Below are 25,919 nucleotides of genomic sequence, written 5' to 3'. Positions count from 1 at the left end.
GAGCTGCTAATAGCAACTAACCGTGAGGAGGCGGGGCTGAGCTACTAATAGCAACTAGCCGAGAGGGGCTGAGCTACTAATAGCAACTAGCCGAGAGGGGCTGAGCTGCTAATAGCAACTAACCGAGAGGAGGAGGGACTGAGCTGCTAATAGCAACTAACCGAGAGGAGGAGGGACTGAGCTGCTAATAGCAACTAACCGAGAGGAGGAGGGACTGAGCTGCTAATAGCAACAAACCAAGAGGAGGAGGGACTGAGCTGCTAATAGCAACTAGCCGAGAGGGGCTGAGCTGCTAATAGCAACTAACCGAGAGGAGGAGGGACTGAGCTGCTAATAGCAACTAACCGAGAGGAGGAGGGACTGAGCTGCTAATAGCAACAAACCAAGAGGAGGAGGGACTGAGCTGCTAATAGCAACAAACCAGGAGGAGGAGGGACTGAGCTGCTAATAGCAACTAACCGAGAGGAGGAGGGACTGAGCTGCTAATAGCAACTAACTGAGAGGAGGGAATGAGCTGCTAATAGCAACTAACCGAGAGGAGGAGGGGCTGAGCTGCTAATAGCAACTAACCGAGAGGAGGGGCTGAGCTGCTAATAGCAACTAACCGAGAGGGGGAGCTGAGCTGCTAATAGTAACAAACCGAGAGGGGGAGCTGCTAATAGCGACTAACCGAGAGGGGCTGAGCTGCTTATAGCAACTAACAGAGGGGCTGAGCTGCTAATAGCGACTAACCAAGAGGGGGAGCTGCTAATAGCGACTAACTGAGGGGAGGAGGAGCTGCTAATAGCGTCTAAACAAGACGGGGAGCTGAGCTGCTAATAGCGACTAACTGAATGGAGGGGGAGCTGAGCTGCTAATAACAACAAACCGAGAGGGGCTGAGCTGCTAATAGCGACGAACAGAGGAGGGGGAGCCGAGCTGCTAATAGCAACTAACCGAGAGGAGGGGCTGAGCTGCTAATAGCAACTAACCGAGAGGAGGAGGGGCTGAGCTGCTAATAGCAACTAACCGAGAGGAGGGGCTGAGCTGCTAATAGCAACTAACCGAGAGGGGGAGCTGAGCTGCTAATAGTAACAAACCGAGAGGGGGAGCTGCTAATAGCGACTAACCGAGAGGGGCTGAGCTGCTTATAGCAACTAACAGAGGGGCTGAGCTGTTAATAGCGACTAACCAAGAGGGGGAGCTGCTAATAGCGACTAACCGAGGGGAGGAGGAGCTGCTAATAGCGTCTAAACAAGACGGGGAGCTGAGCTGCTAATAGTGACTAACTGAATGGAGGGGGAGCTGAGCTGCTAATAACAACAAACCGAGAGGGGCTGAGCTGCTAATAGCGACGAACAGAGGAGGGGGAGCCGAGCTGCTAATAGCAACTAACCGAGAGGAGGGGCTGAGCTGCTAATAGCGACTAACCAAGAGGATGGGGAGCTGATTATAGCGACTAAACGAGAGGAGGAGCTCAGCTGCTAAAAGTGACAGAGGGGGAGCTGCTAATAGCGACTAACCGAGAGGAGAGGCTGAGCTGCTAATAGCGACTAAACGAGAGGATGGGGGAGCTGCTTATAGCGACTAAACGAGAGGAGGAGCTGAGCTGCTAATACCGACTAACTGGGAGGAGCTGAGCTACTGGACACCAGCTCATCTCCACTACCTTGACGTTGGCGTCCTCCATGTTGATGACCCGGTCCAGGTCGGGCTGGGCGCCGGTGGCGTTGCCAATCAGGAGGTAGAAGGTTGCCCGTAGCAACAGGGCCTCAGCAGTGTACTTGCCCCCAGACTCCACCTCCTTAGTGCACTCACTGATGATCTTATCATAGTTCTCCTCCTCCATGTACTGCTTGGCCTTCAGATAACCAGAACTATGGACAGGTTAGAGGTTAAGGACAGGGTTAATGTACTGCTTGGCCTTCAGATAACCAGAACTATGGACAGGTTAGAGGTTAAGGACAGGGGTAATGTACTGCTTGGCCTTCAGATAACCAAAGCTATGGACAGGACAGAGGTCAGAGGTTAAGGACAGGGTTAATGTACTGGTTGGCCTTCAGATAACCAGAGCTATGTTGAACCCTGGTATAGTCACTAATTCAGTATGTTGAACCCTGGTACAGACACTAATTCAGTGTGTTGAACCCTGGTACAGACACTAATTCAGTGTGTTGAACCCTGGTACAGACATTAATTCACTATGTTGAACCCTGGTACAGTCACTATGGCTGCGTTTATAGGGAATAGTGTACCATTTGGAACGCAAATGTAGTTTTTTTATTTATCCAGAGCAACATAAAGGACAGGAAGTGATACCACAGTGTGACCTCTGACCTTTCTGTGACCTCTGCGACCTCGCCCTCGTTGTCCTTGTCCTCGTCCTTCTTCTCACCCTTCTGGAGCGGTTGGGAGATAATGTCATCAGTGAAGGAGCCGAAGTAGGACTTGATGAACTGAGGAGAAGGCATCAGGGGGTCACGGTTCTGGAGAGAGAAGACATGATGAATTGAGGGAGGGAGACAGCGAGAAGAGAACAGAGGGAGGAGAGAGAGAGAGAAGAAAGCGGAGGGAGAGAGAGCGAGGACAAATCATCATGGCGCTCACCGTTCTGAAGAGAGGAAAAAGAGGGAGACGAAAGAGGGAGAAGAGCGAGGGAGAGCGGAGCGAAAGAGAAGAGCGAGGGAGGGAGAGCGGAGCGAGAGAGGTAACGAGAAGAGGGGGAGAGGGGAGAAGAAAGAGGGAGAGACTTGATGAACTGAGGAGAAATCATCAGGGGCTCACGGTTCTGGAGAGAGAGGGTTCAAGAGAGAGAGGTAATGAGCAGATGAGCTCCTGAATTGTTCAGCAAGTTTTTACAAAAAGATTTGGGGTTGCATAAACTTGGATGTTTTTTTTAATATATATTTTTAACAAGGACATACAGCATACGACCCTCCACAACATTTCACTCCAAATCAAAACTCGAAACCTTTAACCTTATTTTGTAAGGATTTTTATTACCAAGGATTCTTACTGCAAAGGACTATCCAGCTAACTTCCTGACAAACCAGCAACCATCAAAAGAAGCACAACAGAAACACGAAAATATCATCCAACTAGGAACTGAGTAAGTAATGTTCAGTCAAGCCTAGAAGGAAAATAACATTACAATCTGTAGCTATTTAACTTTATAAAGACTGAATGCTAAGTTAAAAGGCTACCAAGCTTGCTAGGACAGAACAGACCCGGCTGCAACATTAATTAGCAGTGAAGTGAGAGGTGTGAAGCCCCTGAACCCAACAATGGCAGCAGAGTTCCTCCCCCACTCAAATGCAGAGGCCTCTTTGGCACCCTGCTCCATGGCTTCCTTCTGTGCAGAGGTCACCACAGTACAGTACCCCTTGGATATAAAAAATTATAAGGAACGGAAAGAGTACAATGAGAAGCTCCTCATGGAAAATCCAGAGACGCTTGATGCTGACTGCTACAAAAATGGGAACGTAAGCAACCTAACCCTCCACACGGACAATCCCTGGGCATGGCACACAGCTATACGAGCCAACTACCCCTCTTTTAAGAGAGAGGGTATTGTTGGAGGGTGGAACATCAGAATAGTGTAAAACGAGGAGACAGACACCCTCTGTTAACCTGTACAACAATGGAACAGTGGTGGTGCATGGCAGCTTTATACATTTCCAAAAGGACTTCCACAGAATCAAAGAGAGAGCACGGCAGGAGGATCTTTCTCTTGGTGATTCTCCCCCACCCCCGAGCGAGTTTGATCACACCTCTTCAAACTATCCTGCAGATGAGGATAGCCACTCCCCCAGCACTGAACTGGCTTGCGAAAGTATTCACCCCCATTGGCATTTTTCCTATTTTGTTGACTTACAACCTGGAATTAAAATAGGTTTCTGGGGGGTTTGTTTCATTTGATTTACACAACATGCCTACCACTTTGAAGAAACATTTTTTATTGTTTAACAAACAAGAAATAAGACAAAAGAAAACATGAGTGTGCATAACTATTTACCCCCCCCCAAAGTCAATATTTTGTAGAGCCACCTTTTGCAACAATCTCTCTTGGGGTATGTCTCTATAAGCTTGGCACATCTAGCCACAGGGATTTTTGCCCATTCTTCAAGGCAAAACTGCTCCAGCTCCTTCAAGTTGGATGGGTTCCGCTGGTGTACAGCAATCTTTAAGTCATACCACAGATTCTCAATTGGATTGAGGTCCGGGCTTTGACTAGGCCATTCCAAGACATTTAAATGTTAAACCACTCAAGTGTTGTTTTGGCAGTATGCTTAGGGTCATTGTCCTGCTGGAAGGTGAATCTCCGTCCCAGTCTCAAATCTCTGGAAGACTGAAACAGGTTTCCCCTCAAGAATTTCCCTGTATTTGGCTCCATCCATCATTCCTTTAATTCTGACCAGTTTCCCAGTCCCTGCCGATGAAAAACATCCCCACAGCATGATGCTGCCACCACCATGCTTCACTTTGGGGATGGTGTTCTCAGGGTGATGAGAGGAGTTGGGTTTGCTTATTTTTTTCTTTAAGCAATGGCTTTTTTCTGGCCACTCTTCCGTAAAGCCCAGCTCTGTGGAGTGTATGGCTTAACTTCTCTAGGGTAGGGGGCAGCATTTGGAATTTTGGATGAAAAGTATGCCCAAATTAAACGGCCTGCTACTCGGGCCCAGAAGATATGATATGCATACAACTGGTAGATTTGGATAGAAAACACTCTAAAGTTTCCAAAACTGTTAAAATAGTGTCTGAGTATAACAGAAGTGATTTGGCAGGCGAAAACATGAGAAAAATCCATTGAAGAAGTTTTTTTGGGGGGGGGATTTTGAAGTTTTCTATTCAATGCCATTACAGTATCCATTGACTTAGGACTCAATTTGCATTTCCTATGCCTTCCACTAGACGTCAACAGTCTTTAGAAATTGTTTCAGGCTTGTATTCTTATAAATGAGGGAGTAAGACCAGTCTGAATGAGTGGACCCTGACGTGTCAGAGGTTTTTCATGCGCAATCCCGAGAGAGTGCATTTCTTGTTTACCTTTTATATTGACGACGTTATTGTTCGGTTGAAATATTATAGATAATTTAGGCTAAAAACAACCTGAGGATTGAATATAAACATCGTTTGACATGTTTCTATGAACTTTACGGATACAATTTGGATTTTTTGTCTGCCTGTTTTGACTGCGTTTGAGCCTGTGGATTACTGAAGAAAATGCGAACAAAACTGAGGTTTTTGGATATAAAGAGACTATCGAACAAAAGGAACATTTATTGAGTAAATGAATGTCTTCGGAGTGCAACCATATGACGATCAAAGGTAAGGGATTAATTTTATCAGGTTGTAATGCAACAAAATAGGAAAGACGTCAAGAGGGATGAATAGTTTTGCACTGTAGGTCCCACAACTGCACTGCTCCTCCATCACTGCGAGGGATAAATTCACAGAGCTGTAGAGAGACATGGTGGAGCTCAGAGTCCTCACAGACCCACAAAACAGACTAGCACAACAACACCCCCTCTCCAATTCGCATACCGCCTCAACAGATGATGCAATCTCAAATCGTTCTCCACATTGCCCTTTCCCACCTGAACATAAAAGGAACACCTGTGTGAGAATGCTATTCATTGACTACAACTCAGAGTTCAACACCATAGTGCCCACAAAGCTCATCACCAAGCTAAGGTCCGTGGGACTAAACACCTCCCTCTGCAACTGGATCCTGGACTTCCTGGCGGGCCGCCCCCAGGTGGTAAGGGTAGGCAACAACACATCTGCCACGCTGATCCTCAACACAGCGGCCCCTCAGGGGTGCGTGCTTAGTCCCCTCCTGTACTTCCTGTTCACCCACGACTGCATGGCAAAGCATGACTACAACACCATGATTAAGTTTGCTGACGACACAAAGGTGGTAGGCCTGATCACCGACAACGATGAGACAGCCTATAGGGAGGTCAGAGAACTGGCAGTGTGTGCCAGGACAACAACCTCTCCCTCAATGTGATCAAAACAAAGGAGATGATCATGGACTACAGGAAAAGGAGGGCCGAACACACCCCCATTAACATCGATGGGGCTGTAGTGGAGAGGGTCGAGAGTTTCAAGTTTCTTGGGGTCCACATCGCCAAACACACCAAGACAGTCGTTAAGAGGGCACAACACCGTTTCCCCCTCAGGAGACTGAAATGATTTGGCATGGGTCCCCAGATCCTCAAAAAGTTCTACAGCTGCACCATTGAGAGCATCCTGACCGGTTGCATCACCGCCTGGTATGGCAACTGCCCGGCATCTGACCGTAAGGTGCTACAGAGGGTAGTGTGTACAGCCCAGCACATCACTGGGGCCAAGCTTCCTGCTATCCATACTAGGCAGTGTAAGAGGAAGGCCCCAAAAATTGTCAGACTCCAGTCACCCAAGTCAGACTGTTCTCTCTGCTACCGCATGGCAAGCGGTACCGGAGCGCCAATTCTAGGTCCAAAAGGCTCCTTAACAGCTTCTACCTCCAAGCCATATAGGCTTGTGGGCTACACTCGGCCTTGTCTCAGGATGGTAAGTCGGTGGTTGAGGATATCCCTCTAGTGGTGTGGGGGCTGTGCTTTGGCAAAGTGGGTGGGGTTATATCCTTCGTGTTTGGCCCTGTCCGGGGGTATCTTCGGATGGGGCCACAGTGTCTCCGTTTGTTATATCTGGAGCACTTCTCCTGTCCTATCCGGTGTCCTGTGTGAATTTAAGTATGCTCTCTCTTTCTCTCTCGGAGGACCTCTTTCTCTCTCGGAGGACCTGAGCCCTCGGACCATGCCTCAGGACTACCTGACACGATGACTCCTTGCTGTCCCCAGTCCACCTGGCAGTACTGCTGCTCCAGTTTCAACTGTTCTGCCTGTGATTATTATTTGACCATGCTGGTCATTTATGAACATTTGAACATCTTGGCCACGTTCTGTTATAATCTCCACCCGGCACAGCCAGAAGAGGACTGGCCACCCCACATAGGCTGGTTCCTCTCTAGGTTATTTTTTTACTTTAGTTTATTTAGTAAAAAACATTTTCTAACTGCATTTTTGGTTAAGGGCTTGTAAGTAATCATTCACGTTAAGGTTGTATTCGGCGCATTTGCAAATAAAATTTTATTTGAAGTCTCAGAGTATGTTGCAAGATCTGATGTCCCTTTGGATGGAGATCCTCACTCAGAGTTTGTTATATTGGTTCATTAAAGACTGAACATTACTAAACTAAATGACAAAATATACAGAACACAAATTCTAATTGGCTATTCTTAAACATTATCCTCTGCTCTGGCATCTTCCCTAATATTTGGAACCAACAAGGCCTGATCACCCCAATCCACAAAATTTGGCCCCAATAATTACAGTGGAATATGAGTGAGCAGCAATCTCTGAAAAATCCTCTGCAGTATCATCAACAGCAGACGCCAACATTTCCTCAGTGAAAACAACGTCCTGAGCAAATATCAAATTGGCTTCTTACCAAAATACTGTAGGACAGACCACTTGCACAACCTTATTGACGAACAAAACAAAAGCAAATTCTTGTCATGCTTTGATGATTTCAAAAAAGCTCAATTTGGCATGAGGGTCTGCTATACAAATTGATGTTGGGGGGGAAAGCATATTTGAAAAAGAAAAGGAGAGCTCACTCTAGGAGCTCGGATGCAATAATTTAATAACCAACGTTTTCGACAGACAAGCTGTCTTCATCAGGATATAATGACAAACACTGCAGGTCACTAGTTTATATCGTGTCAAAGGACACAGACAAGTGTCTGTAATCATGGCCGGGTGTGGCTTGATATCATTGGTTAACTTACAGATAAACAGAACATATCAAAAACATCAAATGAATAGCATACGATCATAGATAGAATTTGGCTGCAATAGGCCTACAAACATTTACAATAGCAAAATCACAATAATCACAAGAATGGCTTCAGATCAAAGTCTACGTTGAGACCGAAGGGAGCAAGGGTCTTTAAATTAAAGATCCAGGCAGCCTCTCGTATTTACAATAAATTGTCGAGGTCACCCCCTCTCCTAGGGAGGGTGACATGTTCGATGCCGATATAAAGTAGAGACGCAATAGAGTGGTTCGCAACTGGGAACGTCAAGTTTTTCCTACGATGCTGAGATTCTTAGTTTTAATTTGCGCTTCGTTTGACATAATTCTGACCACAAAGACAATAAGATAAAGAACTGATAAGATAATAACACCTTTGATGGGATCTGTTTCCCTGTTTGAGGGCGTTTGAAGGATCTACATTTGTAAGTGCCATTGCATTGAGCACAGCCATTACACTTGTAGTTTCCATCCAGTGGGGGCGCAAATAGACGTTGTCAGAGTTTACCAATTGATCTCTGAGATTTCTGCCCCGTGAGAATACGACCAAGGGAAGGTCCGAAAACACATTACCAATACTATCATCAGATCTTAGAATGTGCCAATGTTTTAACAATTCCCTTAATTTGTTCAGAGCACTTTGAATGGCGCATAGTAAGAACGCAATAATGCTTATTTATGCGAGACTATCCTTGAAAGGGATCATGTCTCGATTTGTTTTGGATTTTCTCAATGGCAGCATTAATCTGACCATTTTTGTACCCCCCTCTCACAGAATTTTCTTTGCATCTCAGCCATATTTATGTAGAAATCTGACTGTTTTTTGCTAATTCTTTTGATTCGACAGAATTGGCTGTAGGGTAAAGTATTTTTCAAGGGAAGTGGATTACAGCCATCAGCCCTCAACAAACTGTTACGATCAGTAGGTTTCCTGTAAAGATCAGTGTATAGAACATTATCTTCACACAAAATCAGAAGATCAAGGAAACTGATTTGACGGGTGTCAGACTGCATAGTAAATCTCAGATGCTCAGAACAGGAGTTAAGAAAAGCATGGAACGCCTGGAGCTGTTTTGTATCACTCCTCCATAGAACACAAATATCATCAATATACCGTTTCCAAATAATAATGTTAGGCAAGAAAACATTTGAGAGGATTGAGAATTGACTGTTTCTCCATGTAACCCACATACATATTAGCATAGTTAAGAGCCATAGGGGATCCCATAGCAGTACCCTTCACCTGAATAAATACATAATTTAGAAACATGAAGTAGTTGTGTCTGTGAGTACGATTTCAGACAATGTTATAATGCATGCACTGGAAGGTAGTTCATTAGGGTCACGTTGCAGAAGAAAATGTTCCATAGCTTCAATACCGCCCTCGTGTGGAATATTAGTGTATAACGACTCAACATCAAAAGTAACTAACAAAGTATTCTCAGGGAGAGGCTCAAGAGATTAAATAATAGAGATCATACTGCTGGTGTCATTTACAAATGAGGGGAGCTGTTCTGAGACCATACTGCTGGTGTCCTTTAGGAGGGGAGCTGTTCTGAGACCATACTGCTGGTGTCCTTTACAAAGGAGGGGAGCTGTTCTGAGACCATACTGCTGGTGTCCTTTAGGAGGAGAGCTGTTCTGAGACCATACTGCTGGTGTCCTTTAGGAGGGGAGCTGTTCTGAGACCATACTGCTGGTGTCCTTTAGGGGGGAGCTGTTCTGAGACCATACTGCTAGTGTCCTTTACAAAGGAGGGGAGCTGTTCTGAGACCATACTGCTGGTCTCCTTTACAAAGGAGGGGAGCTGTTCTGAGACCATACTGCTGGTGTCCTTTACAAAGGAGGGGAGCTGTTCTGCGAGTGGTCTAATAAAAAAGTCAACAGAAGTAGATAGAGGGCCGTTACTGCATCAATGCCCGCTACAATAGGGCGCCCTGGAGGTTTTGTAACATTCTTGTAATTTCGGCAAAGTATAGAAAGTGGCAATGGTGTTGAAAAGCCAAAAAGTCGTGTTATTTTTTGGTGATTTAACCTGAACTTAAATACCCATCTAGGACAGTAAAGAAAGTGTTCTGAAATTGGGAATTTCTTGTAAAAGGTGTTGTCAAGCAGCTGTCTATGACACTAATTTACATTATAACTGTCCTATCCAAGAGTACAACCGACCCACCCTTATCAGCAGGGTGGGTAAGGACTGACGTATCAGATTGTACAACCGACCCACCCTTACCAGCAGGGGGGTAAAGACTGACGTATCAGATTGTACAACCGACCCACCCTTATCAGCAGGGGGGTAAAGACTGACGTATCAGATTGTACAACCGACCCACCCTTATCAGCAGGGGGGTAAAGACTGACGTATCAGATTGTACAACCGACCCACCCTTATCAGCAGGGGGGTAAAGACTGACGTATCAGATTGTACAACCGAAGTAGACTTTGTCCTCGGCTTTGTCTTTTTTGTCTTGGTTGAATTTCCTCAAGTTTAAGCTCCTTTATTTCTGTAGACAACTTTTCCTGGAGCGCCTAGTTAGCTTTCATCAGTTCATTGAATATGACATCATTTAAACCTCTACAGGATTGGTGGGTCCCCCTGCGGGACGGTTGAGCTAACGCTAATGTGATTAGCATGAGGTTGTAAGTGACATGAACATTTCCCAGGACATAGACATATCTGATATTCTTGTTAATCTAACTGCACTGTTCAATATACAGTAGCTATTACAGTGAAAGAATACCATGCTATTGTTTGAGGAGAGTGCACAGTTATGAACTTAAATCTATTAATAAACCAATTAGGTACATTTGGGCAGACTTGATACATATTGAACAGAAATGCAATAGTTCATTGGATCAGTCTAAAATCAGTCTAAAAAAAAATGGAGAAAAAATGTATCTTTGTATTATCTTTTACCAGACCTAATGTGTTATATTCTCCTACAATAATTTGACATTTACACAAACTTCAGTGTTTCCTTTCAAATTAAGAATAGGCATATCCTTGGTTCAGGTCCTGAGCTACAGGCAGTTAGATATGGGTATGTCATTTTAGGCGATTTTCTCTTCAATCGTGTTATCCATTTCAATAAAATCCTTTTCAACTGGTCAACAATTAATGTCATTAAATCAATAGAGCATTTGTTCAGGATGGCACACCAGCGCTCACAGAAATCATCTGCTGCTGTCCCAATGATGGTTCTTCATGCCACCTGAGTCAAGAAATAATCTGCTGCTGTTCCAATGATGGTTCTTTATGCCACCTGTGTCCCCATGGAATCATGCCTTGAAGCACATAATCACTGAGTGTGACTATATGTAGATGCGTTCTAGTCTGGCGCTTAGATAAAAGCATATGACGTGACACAATCAATGCACACAAGTTTGCAATTAGAATTGTCAATAAATACAGATTTCTTTCCTCAGGGCTGTGGGGTGAGACAGCAGGGATGCAGCTTGAGCCCCACCCTCTTTAACATTTATATCAATGAATTGGCGAGGGCACTAGAACAGTCTGCAACACCCGGCCTCACCCTACTGGAATCTGATGTCAAATGTCTACTGCTGATGATTCGATGCTTCTGTCCCCAACCAAGGAGGGCCTACAGCAGCACCTAGATCTTCTGCACAGATTCTGTCAGACCTGGGCCCTGACAGACCTGGGCCCTGACAGTGGATCTCATTAAGACAAAAAAAATGGTGTTCCAAAAAAGGTCCAGTAGCCAAATTCTATCTAGACACCGTTGCCCTAGAGCACACAAAGAATTACACCTACCTCGGCCTAAATATCAACACCACAGGTGTTAGGATCTGGCTAAAAATACTTGAATCAGTTATAGAACCCATTGCAATTTATGGTTGTGAGGTCTGGAGTCCGCTCACCAACCAAGAATTCGCAAAATGGGACAAACACCCAATTGACACTGCATGCGGAATTCTGCAAAAATATACTTAGTGTATAACGCAAAACCCCAAACAATGCAGAGCAGAATTAGGACTTTACCCGCTGATGATCAAAATCCAGAAAAGAGATGTTCAATTCTATAACCACCTAAAAGGAAGCGATACCCAGACATTCCACCCCAAAGCCCTCACCTACAGAGAGATGACCCTAGAGAAGAGTCCCCTCAGCCAGCTGGTTCTGGAGCTCTGTTCACAAACACACCCCACAAAGCCCTCACCTACAGAGAGATGAACCTAGAGAAGAGTCCCCTCACCCAGTTGGTTCTGGAGCTCTGTTCACAAACACACCCCACAAAGCCCTCACCTACAGAGAGATGAACCTAGAGAAGAGTCCCCTCAACCAGCTGGTTCTGGGGCTCTGTTCCCAAACACAAACAGACCCCACAGAGCCCCAGGACAGAAACACATTTAGATCCAACCAAATCATGAGAAAACAACAAGATAACTATTTGACACACTGAAAATAATCAACAAAAAAACAGAGCAAACAAGAATGCTATTTGGCCCTAAACAGAGAGTACACAGCGGCAGAATACCTGACCATTGTGACTGACCCAACATTAAGGAAAGCTTTGACTATGTACAGACTCAGTGAGAATAGCCTTGCTATTGAGAAAGGCCGCAGTAGGCAGACCTGGCTCTCAAGAGAAGACAGACTATGTGCACACTGCCCACAAAATGAGGTGGAAACTGAGCTGCACTTCCTAACCTCCTGACAAATGTATGACCATATTAGAGACATATTTCCCACAGATTACACAGACCAATAGAGAAGGAGAACCTTTCAGAGCAGTTAAAACCCAACATTACTCAATGCCTTCAGTAAGAAGCAGCAGGAGAGCTGGAACATCCTCTCACCTTGTATTGGTCTTTGGCCTTCTCCTTCCCCAGCAGTTTGAGGACTTTGTCTGCTAGCAGCATACTCTGCTGGTTCTGGAAGGCCTCCAGGATACACACCGCCGTCACATCTACAGGAACAGGAAGGAGAGGGAATATATGGGGGTTCCCTTGTTATCTACAGGAACAGGAGGGGGGGGAATATATGGGGGTTCCCTTGTTATCTACAGGAACAGGAGGGGGGGGATATATGGGGGTTCCCTTGTTATCTACAGGAACAGGAGGGGGGGGGAATATATGGGGGTTCCCTTGTTATCTACAGGAACAGGAGGGGGGGGAATATATGGGGGTTCCCTTGTTATCTACAGGAACAGGAGGGGGGGGGTATATGGGGGTTCCCTTGTTATCTACAAGAACAGGAGGGGGGGGGGGATATATGGGGGTTCCCTTGTTACTTGACCTGCTGTGGTATCATGTGCCTTTAAAGGAGATGACGTTCCAACTGGCACTCTATTCCCTATATAAAGCACTTTTGACCAGGGACCACACGGCTCAACTGAAGTGCACTATATAGGGAATAGGGCTCTGGTCTAAAGTAGTCCACTATATAGGGAATAGGGCCCTGGTCTAAAGTAGTGCACTATATAGGGAATATGGCTCTGGTCTAAAGTATTCCACTATATAGGGAATAGGGCTCTGGTCTAAAGTAGTGCACTACATAGGGAATAGGGCTCTGGTCAACAGTAACAAGTCTGAGCTAAGCCCCGCCTTCCAGGCACTCCTTGTTATCCAGTGTGTGTGTGGGTCTACCTTCCATGTAGTTCTTGTTATCCAGTGTGTGTGTGGGTCTACCTTCCATGTAGTTCTTGTTATCCAGTGTGTGTGTGGGTCTACCTTCCATGTAGTTCTTGTTATCCAGTGTGTGTGTGGGTCTACCTTCCATGTAGTTCTTGTTATCCAGTGTGTGTGTGGGTCTACCTTCCATGTAGTTCTTGTTATCCAGTGTGTGTGTGGGTCTACCTTCCATGTAGTTCTTGTTATCCAGTGTGTGTGTGGGTCTACCTTCCATGTAGTTATTGTTATCCAGTGTGTGTGTGGATCTACCTTCCATGTAGTTCTTGTTATCCAGTGTGTGTGTGTGTGGGTCTACCTTCCATGTAGTCATTGTTATCCAGTATGTGTGTGGGTCTACCTTCCATGTAGTTCTTGTTATCCAGTGTGTGTGGGGGTCTACCTTCCATGTAGTTCTTGTTATCCAGTGTGTGTGGGAGTCTACCTTCCATGTAGTCATTGTTATCCAGTATGTGTGTGGGTCTACCTTCCATGTAGTTCTTGTTATCCAGTGTGTGTGGGGGTCTACCTTCCATGTAGTTCTTGTTATCCAGTGTGTGTGTGTGGGTCTATCTTCCATGTAGTTATTGTTATCCAGTGTGTGTGTGTGGGTCTACCTTCCATGTAGTTCTTGTTATCCAGTGTGTGTGTGTGGGAGGGTCTACCTTCCATGTAGTTCTTGTTATCCAGTGTGTGTGTGTCTATCTTCCATGTAGTTCTTGTTATCCAGTGTGTGTGTGTGTGTGGGTCTACCTTCCATGTAGTTCTTGTTATCCAGTGTGTGTGTGTGTGTGGGTCTACCTCCATGTAGTTCTTGTTATCCAGTGTGTGTGTGTGTGTGGGTCTACCTTCCATGTAGTTCTTGTTATCCAGTGTGTGTGTGGGTCTACCTTCCATGTAGTTCTTGTTATCCAGTGTGTGTGTGGGTCTACCTTCCATGTAGTTCTTGTTATCCAGTGTGTGTGTGTGTGGGTCTACCTTCCATGTAGTTCTTGTTATCCAGTGTGTGTGTGGGTCTACCTTCCATGTAGTTCTTGTTATCCAGTGTGTGTGTGGGTCTACCTTCCATGTAGTTCTTGTTATCCAGTGTGTGTGTGTGTGGGTCTACCTTCCATGTAGTTCTTGTTATCCAGTGTGTGTGTGTGTGGGTCTACCTTCCATGTAGTTCTTGTTATCCAGTGTGTGTGTGGGTCTACCTTCCATGTAGTTCTTGTTATCCAGTGTGTGTGTGTGTCTACCTTCCATGTAGTTCTTGTTATCCAGTGTGTGTGTGTGGGTCTACCTTCCATGTAGTTCTTGTTATCCAGTGTGTGTGTGTGTGGGTCTACCTTCCATGTAGTTCTTGTTATCCAGTGTGTGTGTGTGTGTGTGTGTGTGTGTGTACCTTCCAGGCACTCCTTCTTGTTGTCCAGTCTCTCCAGGGCCTTGGCCCTCCTGAACAGGGCCTTGATGTAGCGTGGATTAATCACTACAGCCTGGGTACAGTCCTGCACCACCTCTGTCCACTTCATCTGGAAACAGACATAGTTCATGTTAACACACACAAACACACATGCATTCAACAGTTCTAAACTAGAAACCAGTGGTGGCTGGTGACACGTGGAAACAGCATCAAACACGTGGTGGTCTGGTTTCACTGAAACAGCATCAAACACGTGGTGGTCTGGTTTCACTGAAACAGCATCAAACACGTGGTGGTCTGGTTTCACTGAAACAGACACACGTGGTGGTCTGGTTTCACTGAAACAGCATCAAACACGTGGTGGTCTGGTTTCACTGAAACAGCATCAAACACGTGGTGGTCTGGTTTCACTGAAACAGCATCAAACACGTGGTGGTCTGGTTTCACTGAAACAGCATCAAACACATGGTGGTCTGGTTTCACTGAAACAGCATCAAACACGTGGTGGTCTGGTTTCACTGAAACAGCATCAAACACATGGTGGTCTGGTTTCACTGAAACAGCATCAAACACGTGGTGGTCTGGTTTCACTGAAACAGCATCAAACACGTGGTGGTCTGGTTTCACTGAAACAGCATCAAACACATGGTGGTCTGGTTTCACTGAAACAGCTTCAAACACATGGTGGTCTGGTTTCACTGAAACAGCATCAAACACGTGGTGGTCTGGTTTCACTGAAACAGCATCAAACACATGGTGGTCTGGTTTCACTGAAACAGCATCAAACACATGGTGGTCTGGTTTCACTGAAACAGCATCAAACACGTGGTGGTCTGGTTTCACTGAAACAGCATCAAACACATGGTGGTCTGGTTTCACTGAAACAGCATCAAACACATGGTGGTCTGGTTTCACTGAAACAGCTTCAAACACGTGGTGGTCTGGTTTCACTGAAACAGCATCAAACACTATTCTAGCTATTACTATGAGCTGTCCTCCCCTCACCAGCCTCCACTGCTATAAACCCACATGAACACATACAGAGCATTATAATGAATGGTTGCCAAGGTGATAGTTGCCACTAACCTGCTGTTCGTAGGCAGCAGCTCTGTTCTGGTAGAAGGTGGACAGGTCTGTCTGGTTGTCTCTAGGACACAGACCAATGGCCTCTGTGTAACACTGGATGGCCTGCTCATACTTCCCAGCCTTGAAGTACTTGTTGCCCTTGTTCTTAGCACCCTGGGCCCGGTCCAGAGGACTCTACAGGATGGAAGGGAGGGAGAGTTAGTAGCACCCTAGGCCCGGTCCAGAGGACTCTACAGGATGGAAAAGAGGGAGAGTTAGTAGCACCCTAGGCCAGGTCCAGAGGACTCTACAGGATGGAAGGGAGGGAGAGTTAGTAGCACCCTAGGCCCGGTCCAGAGGACTCTACAGGATGGAAGGGCGGGAGAGTTAGTAGCACCCTAGGCCAGGGCCAGAGGACTCTACAGGATGGAAGGGAGGGAGAGTTAGTAGCACCCTAGGCCAGGTCCAGAGGACTCTACAGGATGGAAGGGAGGGAGAGTTAGTAGCACCCTAGGCCAGGTCCAGAGGACTCTACAGGATGGAAGGGAAGGAGAGTTAGTAGCACCCTAGGCCAGGTCCAGAGGACTCTACAGGATGGAAGGGAGGGAGAGTTAGTAGCACCCTAGGCCAGGTCCAGAGGACTCTACAGGATGGAAGGGAGGGAGAGTTAGTAGCACCCTAGGCCAGGTCCAGAGGACTCTACAGGATGGAAGGGAGGGAGAGTTAGTAGCACCCTAGGCCCGGTCCAGAGGACTCTACAGGATGGAAAAGAGGGAGAGTCAGTAGCACCCTAGGCCCGGTCCAGAGGACTCTACAGGATGGAAGGGAGGGAGAGTTAGTAGCACCCTAGGCCAGGTCCAGAGGACTCTACAGGATGGAAGGGAGGGAGAGTTAGTAGCACCCTAGGCCCGGGCCAGAGGACTCTACAGGATGGAAGGGAGGGAGAGTTAGTAGCACCCTAGGCCCGGTCCAGAGGACTCTACAGGATGGAAGGGAGGGAGAGTTAGTAGCATCCTAGGCCCGGGCCAGAGGACTCTACAGGATGGAAGGGAGGGAGAGTTAGTAGCACCCTAGGCCCGGTCCAGAGGACTCTACAGGATGGAAGGGAGGGAGAGTTAGTAGCACCCTAGGCCCGGTCCAGAGGACTCTACAGGATGGAAGGGAGGGAGAGTTAGTAGCACCCTAGGCCAGGTCCAGAGGACTCTACAGGATGGAAGGGAGGGAGAGTTAGTAGCACCCTAGGCCAGGTCCAGAGGACTCTACAGGATGGAAGGGAGGGAGAGTTAGTAGCACCCTAGGCCCGGTCCAGAGGACTCTACAGGATGGAAGGGAGGGAGAGTTAGTAGCACCCTAGGCCAGGTCCAGAGGACTCTACAGAATGGAAGGGAGGGAGAGTTAGTAGCACCCTAGGCCAGGTCCAGAGGACTCTACAGGATGGAAGGGAGGGAGAGTTAGTAGCACCCTAGGCCCGGTCCAGAGGACTCTACAGGATGGAAGGGAGGGAGAGTTAGTAGCACCCTAGGCCAGGTCCAGAGGACTCTACAGAATGGAAGGGAGGGAGAGTTAGTAGCACCCTAGGCCAGGTCCAGAGGACTCTACAGAATGGAAGGGAGGGAGAGTTAGTAGCACCCTAGGCCAGGTCCAGAGGACTCTACAGGATGGAAGGGAGGGAGAGTTAGTAGCACCCTAGGCCCGGTCCAGAGGACTCTACAGGATGGAAGGGAGGGAGAGTTAGTAGCACCCTAGGCCAGGTCCAGAGGACTCTACAGGATGGAAGGGAGGGAGAGTTAGTAGCACCCTAGGCCAGGTCCAGAGGACTCTACAGGATGGAAGGGAGGGAGAGTTAGTAGCACCCTAGGCCCGGTCCAGAGGACTCTACAGGATGGAAGGGAGGGAGAGTTAGTAGCACCCTAGGCCAGGTCCAGAGGACTCTACAGGATGGAAGGGAGGGAGAGTTAGTAGCACCCTAGGCCAGGTCCAGAGGACTCTACAGGATGGAAGGGAAGGAGAGTTAGTAGCACCCTAGGCCCGGTCCAGAGGACTCTACAGGATGGAAGGGAGGGAGAGTTAGTAGCACCCTAGGCCAGGTCCAGAGGACTCTACAGAATGGAAGGGAGGGAGAGTTAGTAGCACCCTAGGCCAGGTCCAGAGGACTCTACAGGATGGAAGGGAGGGAGAGTTAGTAGCACCCTAGGCCCGGTCCAGAGGACTCTACAGGATGGAAGGGAGGGAGAGTTAGTAGCACCCTAGGCCAGGTCCAGAGGACTCTACAGAATGGAAGGGAGGGAGAGTTAGTAGCACCCTAGGCCAGGTCCAGAGGACTCTACAGAATGGAAGGGAGGGAGAGTTAGTAGCACCCTAGGCCAGGTCCAGAGGACTCTACAGGATGGAAGGGAGGGAGAGTTAGTAGCACCCTAGGCCCGGTCCAGAGGACTCTACAGGATGGAAGGGAGGGAGAGTTAGTAGCACCCTAGGCCAGGTCCAGAGGACTCTACAGGATGGAAGGGAGGGAGAGTTAGTAGCACCCTAGGCCAGGTCCAGAGGACTCTACAGGATGGAAGGGAGGGAGAGTTAGTAGCACCCTAGGCCCGGTCCAGAGGACTCTACAGGATGGAAGGGAGGGAGAGTTAGTAGCACCCTAGGCCAGGTCCAGAGGACTCTACAGCAGGGGTGTCAAAGTCAAATGGACGGAGGGCCAAATAAAAAAATCAGCTACAAGACGAGGGCCGGACTGTTCGAATGTTCATTGAAAAATTTTTAAATGACGCATATAGTCTAGTGAACCTAATTGAACCTACTGAAAACCTAACAAATATATTACAATATGATCAGATAAATAAAGCAATATTTTCTTATGGCTCTGTCAGTAATCTTTAATTTTCAACAGACACAAAAGACAAATTTCCTTTATATAAATATCCCCATAACATGAACATTAAATGAAAGAAACCGGTATTCAAGGCACCATCAGTAGACTATATTTTCTATTTTAGCAAAAGTGGGCTAAATTTACTTCAAAGAAAAAACAATAATAGCAATTTTCTATCATCCACTCAACTGAAATATTTTTAAAATATAATTGGATTGAAATACAAAAAAATAAAGTGCAAAAATCTATTAATCAAAAACAACACTTTGTTTAAGGAGAAGTAACATGCAGTGAAAACAAATATTAAATTTTAACTTTTAAACTTGAACTGAGTAAAAACTCTAAATATGTGATTGCACAGTAATGTTCACTTGTTTGAGGTTGAGGGTGATACTTGGTGGTGTCCCATCTTTTCCACAAGTTCATCAATGTTCGGGGTAAGGCTCTGAGCTGAAGAAATCCTCAGAATTGAGTGGAGGTGTTCAGCAGTAAGTCGACTTCTGTGTGATGTTTTGTTCAGGTTCATCAAAGAAAACAGTTGTTCACACAGGTATGTGCTGCCAAACATAGACAACGTTTGAGCAGCCTGGATGCGCAGCTGGGGCATTGTGCCGGGGAGGAAACGGGCGAACTCCGCAGCACCCACTGCCGCATATTTTGCCCTCAGTGCATCATTGCATTGGAGGTCAATCAACTCCATTTGGAGGTTTGGTGGTGAGCTTTCCACGTCAACAGCAAATGGGTTACCGAGCAGTTCCAACCTGCTTTTTTGTGCTTCAAAGTCAGCAAATCGGCGTCGAAAGTCAGCGGCAAGCATACCTATTTTATCAGCCAACTGTGTGCTCGGGAACGCACTGGTAGAGAGCTTCTCTTTCATGGTCTGGCAGCTGGGAAAGTGGCTCAAATTTTCTTTCCGCATCTGCGTCTCCCACAGAGTCAGTTTGGTTTTAAATGCCTTCACTGTACTGTACATATCAGAGATGACACGATCCCGACCCTGCAGCTGCAAGTTTATTGCATTCAGATGACTCGTAATGTCACACAGAAAAGCCATTTCACACAGAAACATTTTGTCTCGGAGTTGTGTTGTGTCTTTCCCTTTGCTGTCCAAGAACAGACAAATCTCCTCACGAAGCTCGAAACATCTTTGAAGCACCTTTCCCTGGCTTAGCCATCGCACCTCTGTGTGATAAGGCAAATCACCATGCTCCGTTTCTAACTCCGTCAGAAATGCCTTGAACTGGCGGTGATTCAAACCTTTGGCTCTGATAAAGTTAACTGTGCGCGTGATGATGCTCATTACATGCTCCATTTTCAAGGCTTTACCGCACAACGCTTCCTGGTGTATGATACAATGATAAGCTGTCAGCTCACCTGTCGCGTTTTCCTCTTGCATCTTTTCCCGTATCTTCGCCACCAGTCCGCTCCTGTGTCCACACATCGCAGGTGCTCCGTCGGTTGTCAAACCCACGAGTTTTTCCCAAGGCAGCTCCATCTCATTTACACATCTTGACACCTCTTCATACAAATCATGCCCCGTAGTTGTGCCATGCATAGGACGTAAAGCCAAAAACTCCTCTGTCACGCTTAGGTTGGAGTCCACTCCGCGGATGAAAATTGACAACTGGGCAATGTCAGAAATGTCGGTGCTCTCATCCACAGCCAAGGAATATGCAATAAAATCTTTTCCCTTTTTCACAAGCTGCTCTTTTAGATTGATGGACAACTGGTCTACTCTCTCGGCAATGGTGTTTCTGCTCAGACTCACATTTAAAAAGAGTTGCCTTTTTTCTGGGCAAACTTCGTCACAAACTTTAATCATGCAGTTTTTGATGAAATCCCCCTCCGTAAATGGCCGGGCTGATTTAGCGATCTCTTCTGCCAAAATAAAACTGGCCTTGACAGCAGCCTGGCCTTGTGATTTGGCTTTTTTGAACAGAGCCTGTCGAGATTTGAGGCCTCGTTTTAATTCCTCTGCCTTTTGTAGCCTTTGTTCCATGTCCATATTCTTGTTTTTGTCCGCGTGTTTCGTTTCATAATGTCGTCTCAGATTATACTCTTTCAGTACCGCCACACTTTCTCCACACAGAAGACACACAGGTTTTCCAGCTACCTTCGTGAACATATACTCCGACTCCCACCTTGTTTGAAACCCCCGGTTCTCAGTATCCACCTTCCGTTTTGCCATTTTTGATGGGTATCTGAAAGTTAATTTTACTGTGATGCTGACGACTGCTGTGCCAATAAATATTGAAATGAAGCAGCCTACTGCTCGGTGCGTCACCTTTGCATTGTGGGAAATGTAGTATTGGTGCGTGTAAAAGATCTGCGGGCTGCCGGCTTGCTGCGGGCCGGTTCTAATAATAAATCAAGATCATCCCAGGGGCCGTAAAAAACCTTCTTGCGGGCCGGATGTGGCCCGCGGGCCTTGACTCTGACATATGTGATATAGTGCCTTCGGAAAGTATTCAGACCTCTAGACTTGTTCCACATTGTTACATTACAGCCTTATTCTAAAATCGATTAAATAAAAACAACTCCACACACAATACCCCATAAGAACAAAGCAAAAACTGAAATACAATAATGAAAACCTGCTCCAGAGCGCTCAGGACCTCAGACTGGGGCGAAGGTTCACCTTCCAACAGGACAATGACTCTAAGCACACAGCCAAGACAACGCAGGAGCAATCTCGGGACAAGTCTCTGAATATCCTTGAGTGGCCCAGCCAGACCCCGGACTTGAACCCGGTCTAACATCTCTGGAGAGACCTAAAATAGCTGTGCAGCAACGCTCCCCATCCAACCTGACAGAGCTTGAGAGGATCTGCAGAGAAGAATGGAAGAAACTCCCCAGATACAGGTGTGCCAAGCTTGTACAGTCATACCCAAGAAGACTTGAGGCTGTAATCACAGCCAAAAGTGCTTTTCCACAAAGAACTGAGTAAAGGGTCTGAATAATTATGTAAATGTAATATTTCAGTTTGATTTATTTTTGATTAATTACCAAACTTTAAAAAAAAAATGTTTTACTGTTTTTGCTTTGTCATTATGGGGTATTGTGATGTCATTATGGGGTATCGTGTATAGATTGATGAGGGGAAAAATGATTTAATCCATTTTAGAAAAAGGCTGTAACGTAAAAGAAATTTTAAAAAATAGTAAAAAGTCAAGGGGTCTGAATACTGTTAGAATGCCCTGTATTTGTTATACTGTTAGAATGCCCTGTATTTGTTATACTGTTAGAATGCCCTGTATTTGTTATACTGTTAGAATGCCCTGTATTTGTTATACTGTTAGAATGCCCTGTATTTGTTATACTGTTAGAATGCCCTGTATTTGTTTACTGTTAGAATGCCCTGTATATGTTATACTGTTAGAATGCCCTGTATTTGTTATACTGTTAGAATGCCCTGTATTTGTTATACTGTTAGAATGCCCTGTATTTGTTATACTGTTAGAATGCCCTGTATTTGTTATACTGTTAGAATGCCCTGTATTTGTTATACTGTTAGAATGCCCTGTATTTGTTATACTGTTAGAATGCCCTGTATTTGTTATACTGTTAGAATGCCCTGTATATGTTATACTGTTAGAATGCCCTGTATTTGTTATACTGTTAGAATGCCCTGTATTTGTTATACTGTTAGAATGCACTGTATTTGTTATACTGTTAGAATGCCCTGTATTTGTTATACTGTTAGAATGCACTGTATTTGTTATACTGTTAGAATGCCCTGTATTTGTTATACTGTTAGAATGCCCTGTATATGTTATACTGTTAGAATGCCCTGTATATGTTATACTGTTAGAATGCCCTGTATTTGTTATACTGTTAGAATGCCCTGTATTTGTTATACTGTTAGAATGCCCTGTATTTGTTATACTGTTAGAATGCCCTGTATTTGTTATACTGTTAGAATGCCCTGTATATGTTATACTGTTAGAATGCCCTGTATATGTTATACTGTTAGAATGCCCTGTATTTGTTATACTGTTAGAATGCCCTGTATTTGTTATACTGTTAGAATGCCCTGTATTTGTTATACTGTTAGAATGCCCTGTATTTGTTATACTGTTAGAATGCCCTGTATTTGTTATACTGTTAGAATGCCCTGTATTTGTTATACTGTTAGAATGCCCTGTATTTGTTATACTGTTAGAATGCCCTGTATTTGTTATACTGTTAGAATGCCCTGTATTTGTTATACTGTTAGAATGCCCTGTATTTGTTATACTGTTAGAATGCCCTGTATTTGTTATACTGTTAGAATGCCCTGTATTTGTTATACTGTTAGAATGCCCTGTATTTGTTATACTGTTAGAATGCACTGTATTTGTTATACTGTTAGAATGCCCTGTATTTGTTTACTGTTAGAATGCCCTGTATATGTTATACTGTTAGAATGCCCTGTATTTTTTTATACTGTTAGAATGCCCTGTATTTGTTATACTGTTAGAATGCCCTGTATTTGTTATACTGTTAGAATGCCCTGTATTTGTTATACTGTTAGAATGCCCTGTATTTGTTATACTGTTAGAATGCACTGTATTTGTTATACTGTTAGAATGCACTGTATTTGTTATACTGTTAGAATGCACTGTATTTGTTATACTGTTAGAATGCACTGTATTTGTTATACTGTTAGAATGCCCTGTATTTGTTATACTGTTAGAATGCACTGTATTTGTTATACTGTTAGAATGCCCTGTATATGTTATACTGTTAGAATGCCCTGTATTTGTTATACTGTTAGAATGCCCTGTATTTGTTATACTGTTAGAATGCACTGTATTTGTTATACTGTTAGAATGCCCTGTATTTGTTTACTGTTAGAATGCCCTGTATATGTTATACTGTTAGAATGCATTGGTTCAGAACAGGATTGCTAGATGCCGAGCCTCCCGGTCAAAGTTCAACAAAGATCCAACAACAACAAAAAAAGGACCATATGCATTTCAGGTAAAATAACAAACCAATGTTCATCTCCCAGGACAAATTAGCTATTAAATGGCAAGCTAGCTAAATGACCATGAATGTTTCATGTGTATTTGACATTCCCCTAAATTAATACAGTTGGTTCACAGTTGACATGTTAGTAATTTAGCAGAAGATCTTATCCAGTATGCATCTTATATATAGTTTTCACATACAAACTTGATCTGTCCAAACTCGCAAAAATAACATGGTCATTGTGGTAGAACGTTTATATTGATTAGCGATTGTCTATTATATTAACCTGACTATCCACAATAATCGCATTATTGTGTGCACGTAACTGTACTCAACTCTTCCTATTTTGCAACAAAGCATCCTTCACTCAATGCTGCCAAACATATCCTCGTAAAACTGACCATCCTGCCGATCCTCGACTTCGGCGATGTCATTTACAAAAATAGCCTCCAACACTCTACTCAACAAACTGGATGCAGTCTATCACAGTGCCATCCGTTTTGTCACCAAAGCCCCATATACTACCCACCATTGTACACTCTCGTTGGCTGGCCCTCGATTCATACTCGTCGCCAAACCCACTGGCTCCAGGTCATCTACAAGTCTTTGCTAGGTAAAGCACCGCCTTATCTCAGCTCATTGGTCACCATAGCAGCACCCACCCGTAGCACGCTCTCCAGCAGGTATATCTCACTGGTCACCCCCAAAGCCAATTCCTCCTTCGGCCGCCTCTCCTTCCAGTTCTCTGTCTCAAATGACTGGAACAAACTGCAAAAATCCCTGAAGCTGGAGACTCATATCTCCCTCACCAACTTTAAGCATCAGCTGTCAGAGCAGCTCACAGATCACTGCACCTGTACATAGCACATCTGTAAACAGCCCATCCAACTACTTCATCCTCATATTGTATTTATTTATTCATCTTGCTCCTTTGCAACCCAGTATCTGTGCCAGCACATTCATCTTCTGCACATCTATCACTCCAGTGTTTAATTGGTATATTGTAATTACTTCACCATCATGGCCTATTTAGTGCCTTACCTCCCTTATCTTACCTCATTTGCACACACTGTTTATAGACTTTTTATATTGTATTATTGACTGTATGTTTGTTTACTCCATGTGTAACTCTGTGTTGTCTGTTCACACTGCTATGCTTTATCTTGGCCAGGTCGCAGTTGTAAATGGGAACTTGTTCTCAACTAGCCTACCTGGTTAAATAAAGGTGAAATAAAAAATGTGGCTAACCATTAACGGTTGGGGTCGGTAACTTCTGGCAAGATAACTGGCCAACAGTAACAAAGCCAGTTTGGCAACTCACCTAACCTAAATAGTCTAGCCTGCCCCCGTTTTAAGAACTAGCTAGTTATTAAGTACATACGTGTTTTTGGTCACGCTGAATACTGCTGTGGATAGGAACGGTAATACATACATGCCTGTCTGTGGCGACATTTTCTAAATGAGTAACCTAAATTGTAAACCTTTACCAGCCAACCACTAAATGCAAGTGCGACCTGTGCCCTTGAATGTATTTCGGTATTGATAAAATCATACTCCAGATAAAAAAAATGATATTGTTATCGTACCCCTGTACGCCAGAAAGCTGTACGCCAGAGTGATATCTAGGAGTGGTTGAGAGTCATACCATGTCCTCCTGCTCGCAACGGGCTCCTTGGCCCTGGACGGGGTTGGCGCTACCTTCTGGAGTTGTCCGTTCCCCATTGCTTTTCCCCGGTGTGTCCTTCGTCTTGTTTCGTTTCCACAGGTAAACGGCTCCTACACCCAGCACTATGGGGGTTCCGACCAGGAGGGCCAGCTGCCAGCGGGGGAAACCGCTCCCGGACTGCGACTCGACAGGCTTTGAAGCGGCCATCATCCACCATATAATGGACAGAAGCGAGCAGAACACGCACCAGTTGTCACTAGTTACCCCAACCACAAAGTCAAAATTGGCTATATATCGTTTATTAAAATTAAAAATTCCCTTTTTGGTCTTAATTTAAAGGTTAATCATGTCAGCAGTGTGGTTAGGTTTAAAAACAGATTTAAGGATATAACTTGTAGAAATAGGCTCGTTTTGGCCATAATAATGACTTTATGGCTGTGGTAACTAGTGACGACCAACACACCACTGCCTCCAGTACCCACTCTGGAATC

General features: G+C 45.3%; 1 protein-coding gene across 1 annotated transcript in view; it reads right to left on the bottom strand.

Annotated features, from left to right (window-relative positions):
- The window catches only part of LOC139411651 (mitochondrial import receptor subunit TOM70-like), a 32,506-nt gene extending 6,587 nt beyond the window's left edge, over positions 1 to 25,919 (bottom strand). The window contains exons 1-6 of the mRNA XM_071158301.1: positions 25,408 to 25,919; positions 15,962 to 16,135; positions 14,858 to 14,984; positions 12,664 to 12,773; positions 2,317 to 2,465; positions 1,649 to 1,856 (exon numbers count right to left, since the gene is read on the bottom strand). Of these exons, the coding sequence (XP_071014402.1) occupies positions 1,649 to 1,856; positions 2,317 to 2,465; positions 12,664 to 12,773; positions 14,858 to 14,984; positions 15,962 to 16,135; positions 25,408 to 25,638 (999 nt within the window). The 5' untranslated portion in view covers positions 25,639 to 25,919. The remainder of the gene's footprint in view (positions 1 to 1,648; positions 1,857 to 2,316; positions 2,466 to 12,663; positions 12,774 to 14,857; positions 14,985 to 15,961; positions 16,136 to 25,407) is intronic.

This window comes from Oncorhynchus clarkii, chromosome 1 (genome assembly GCF_045791955.1).
Source record: "Oncorhynchus clarkii lewisi isolate Uvic-CL-2024 chromosome 1, UVic_Ocla_1.0, whole genome shotgun sequence".
NCBI classification, from domain to species: Eukaryota; Metazoa; Chordata; class Actinopteri; order Salmoniformes; family Salmonidae; genus Oncorhynchus; species Oncorhynchus clarkii.
Note: the sequence above shows the minus strand (reverse complement) of the source record. Positions and strands in the feature narration are given on the sequence as shown.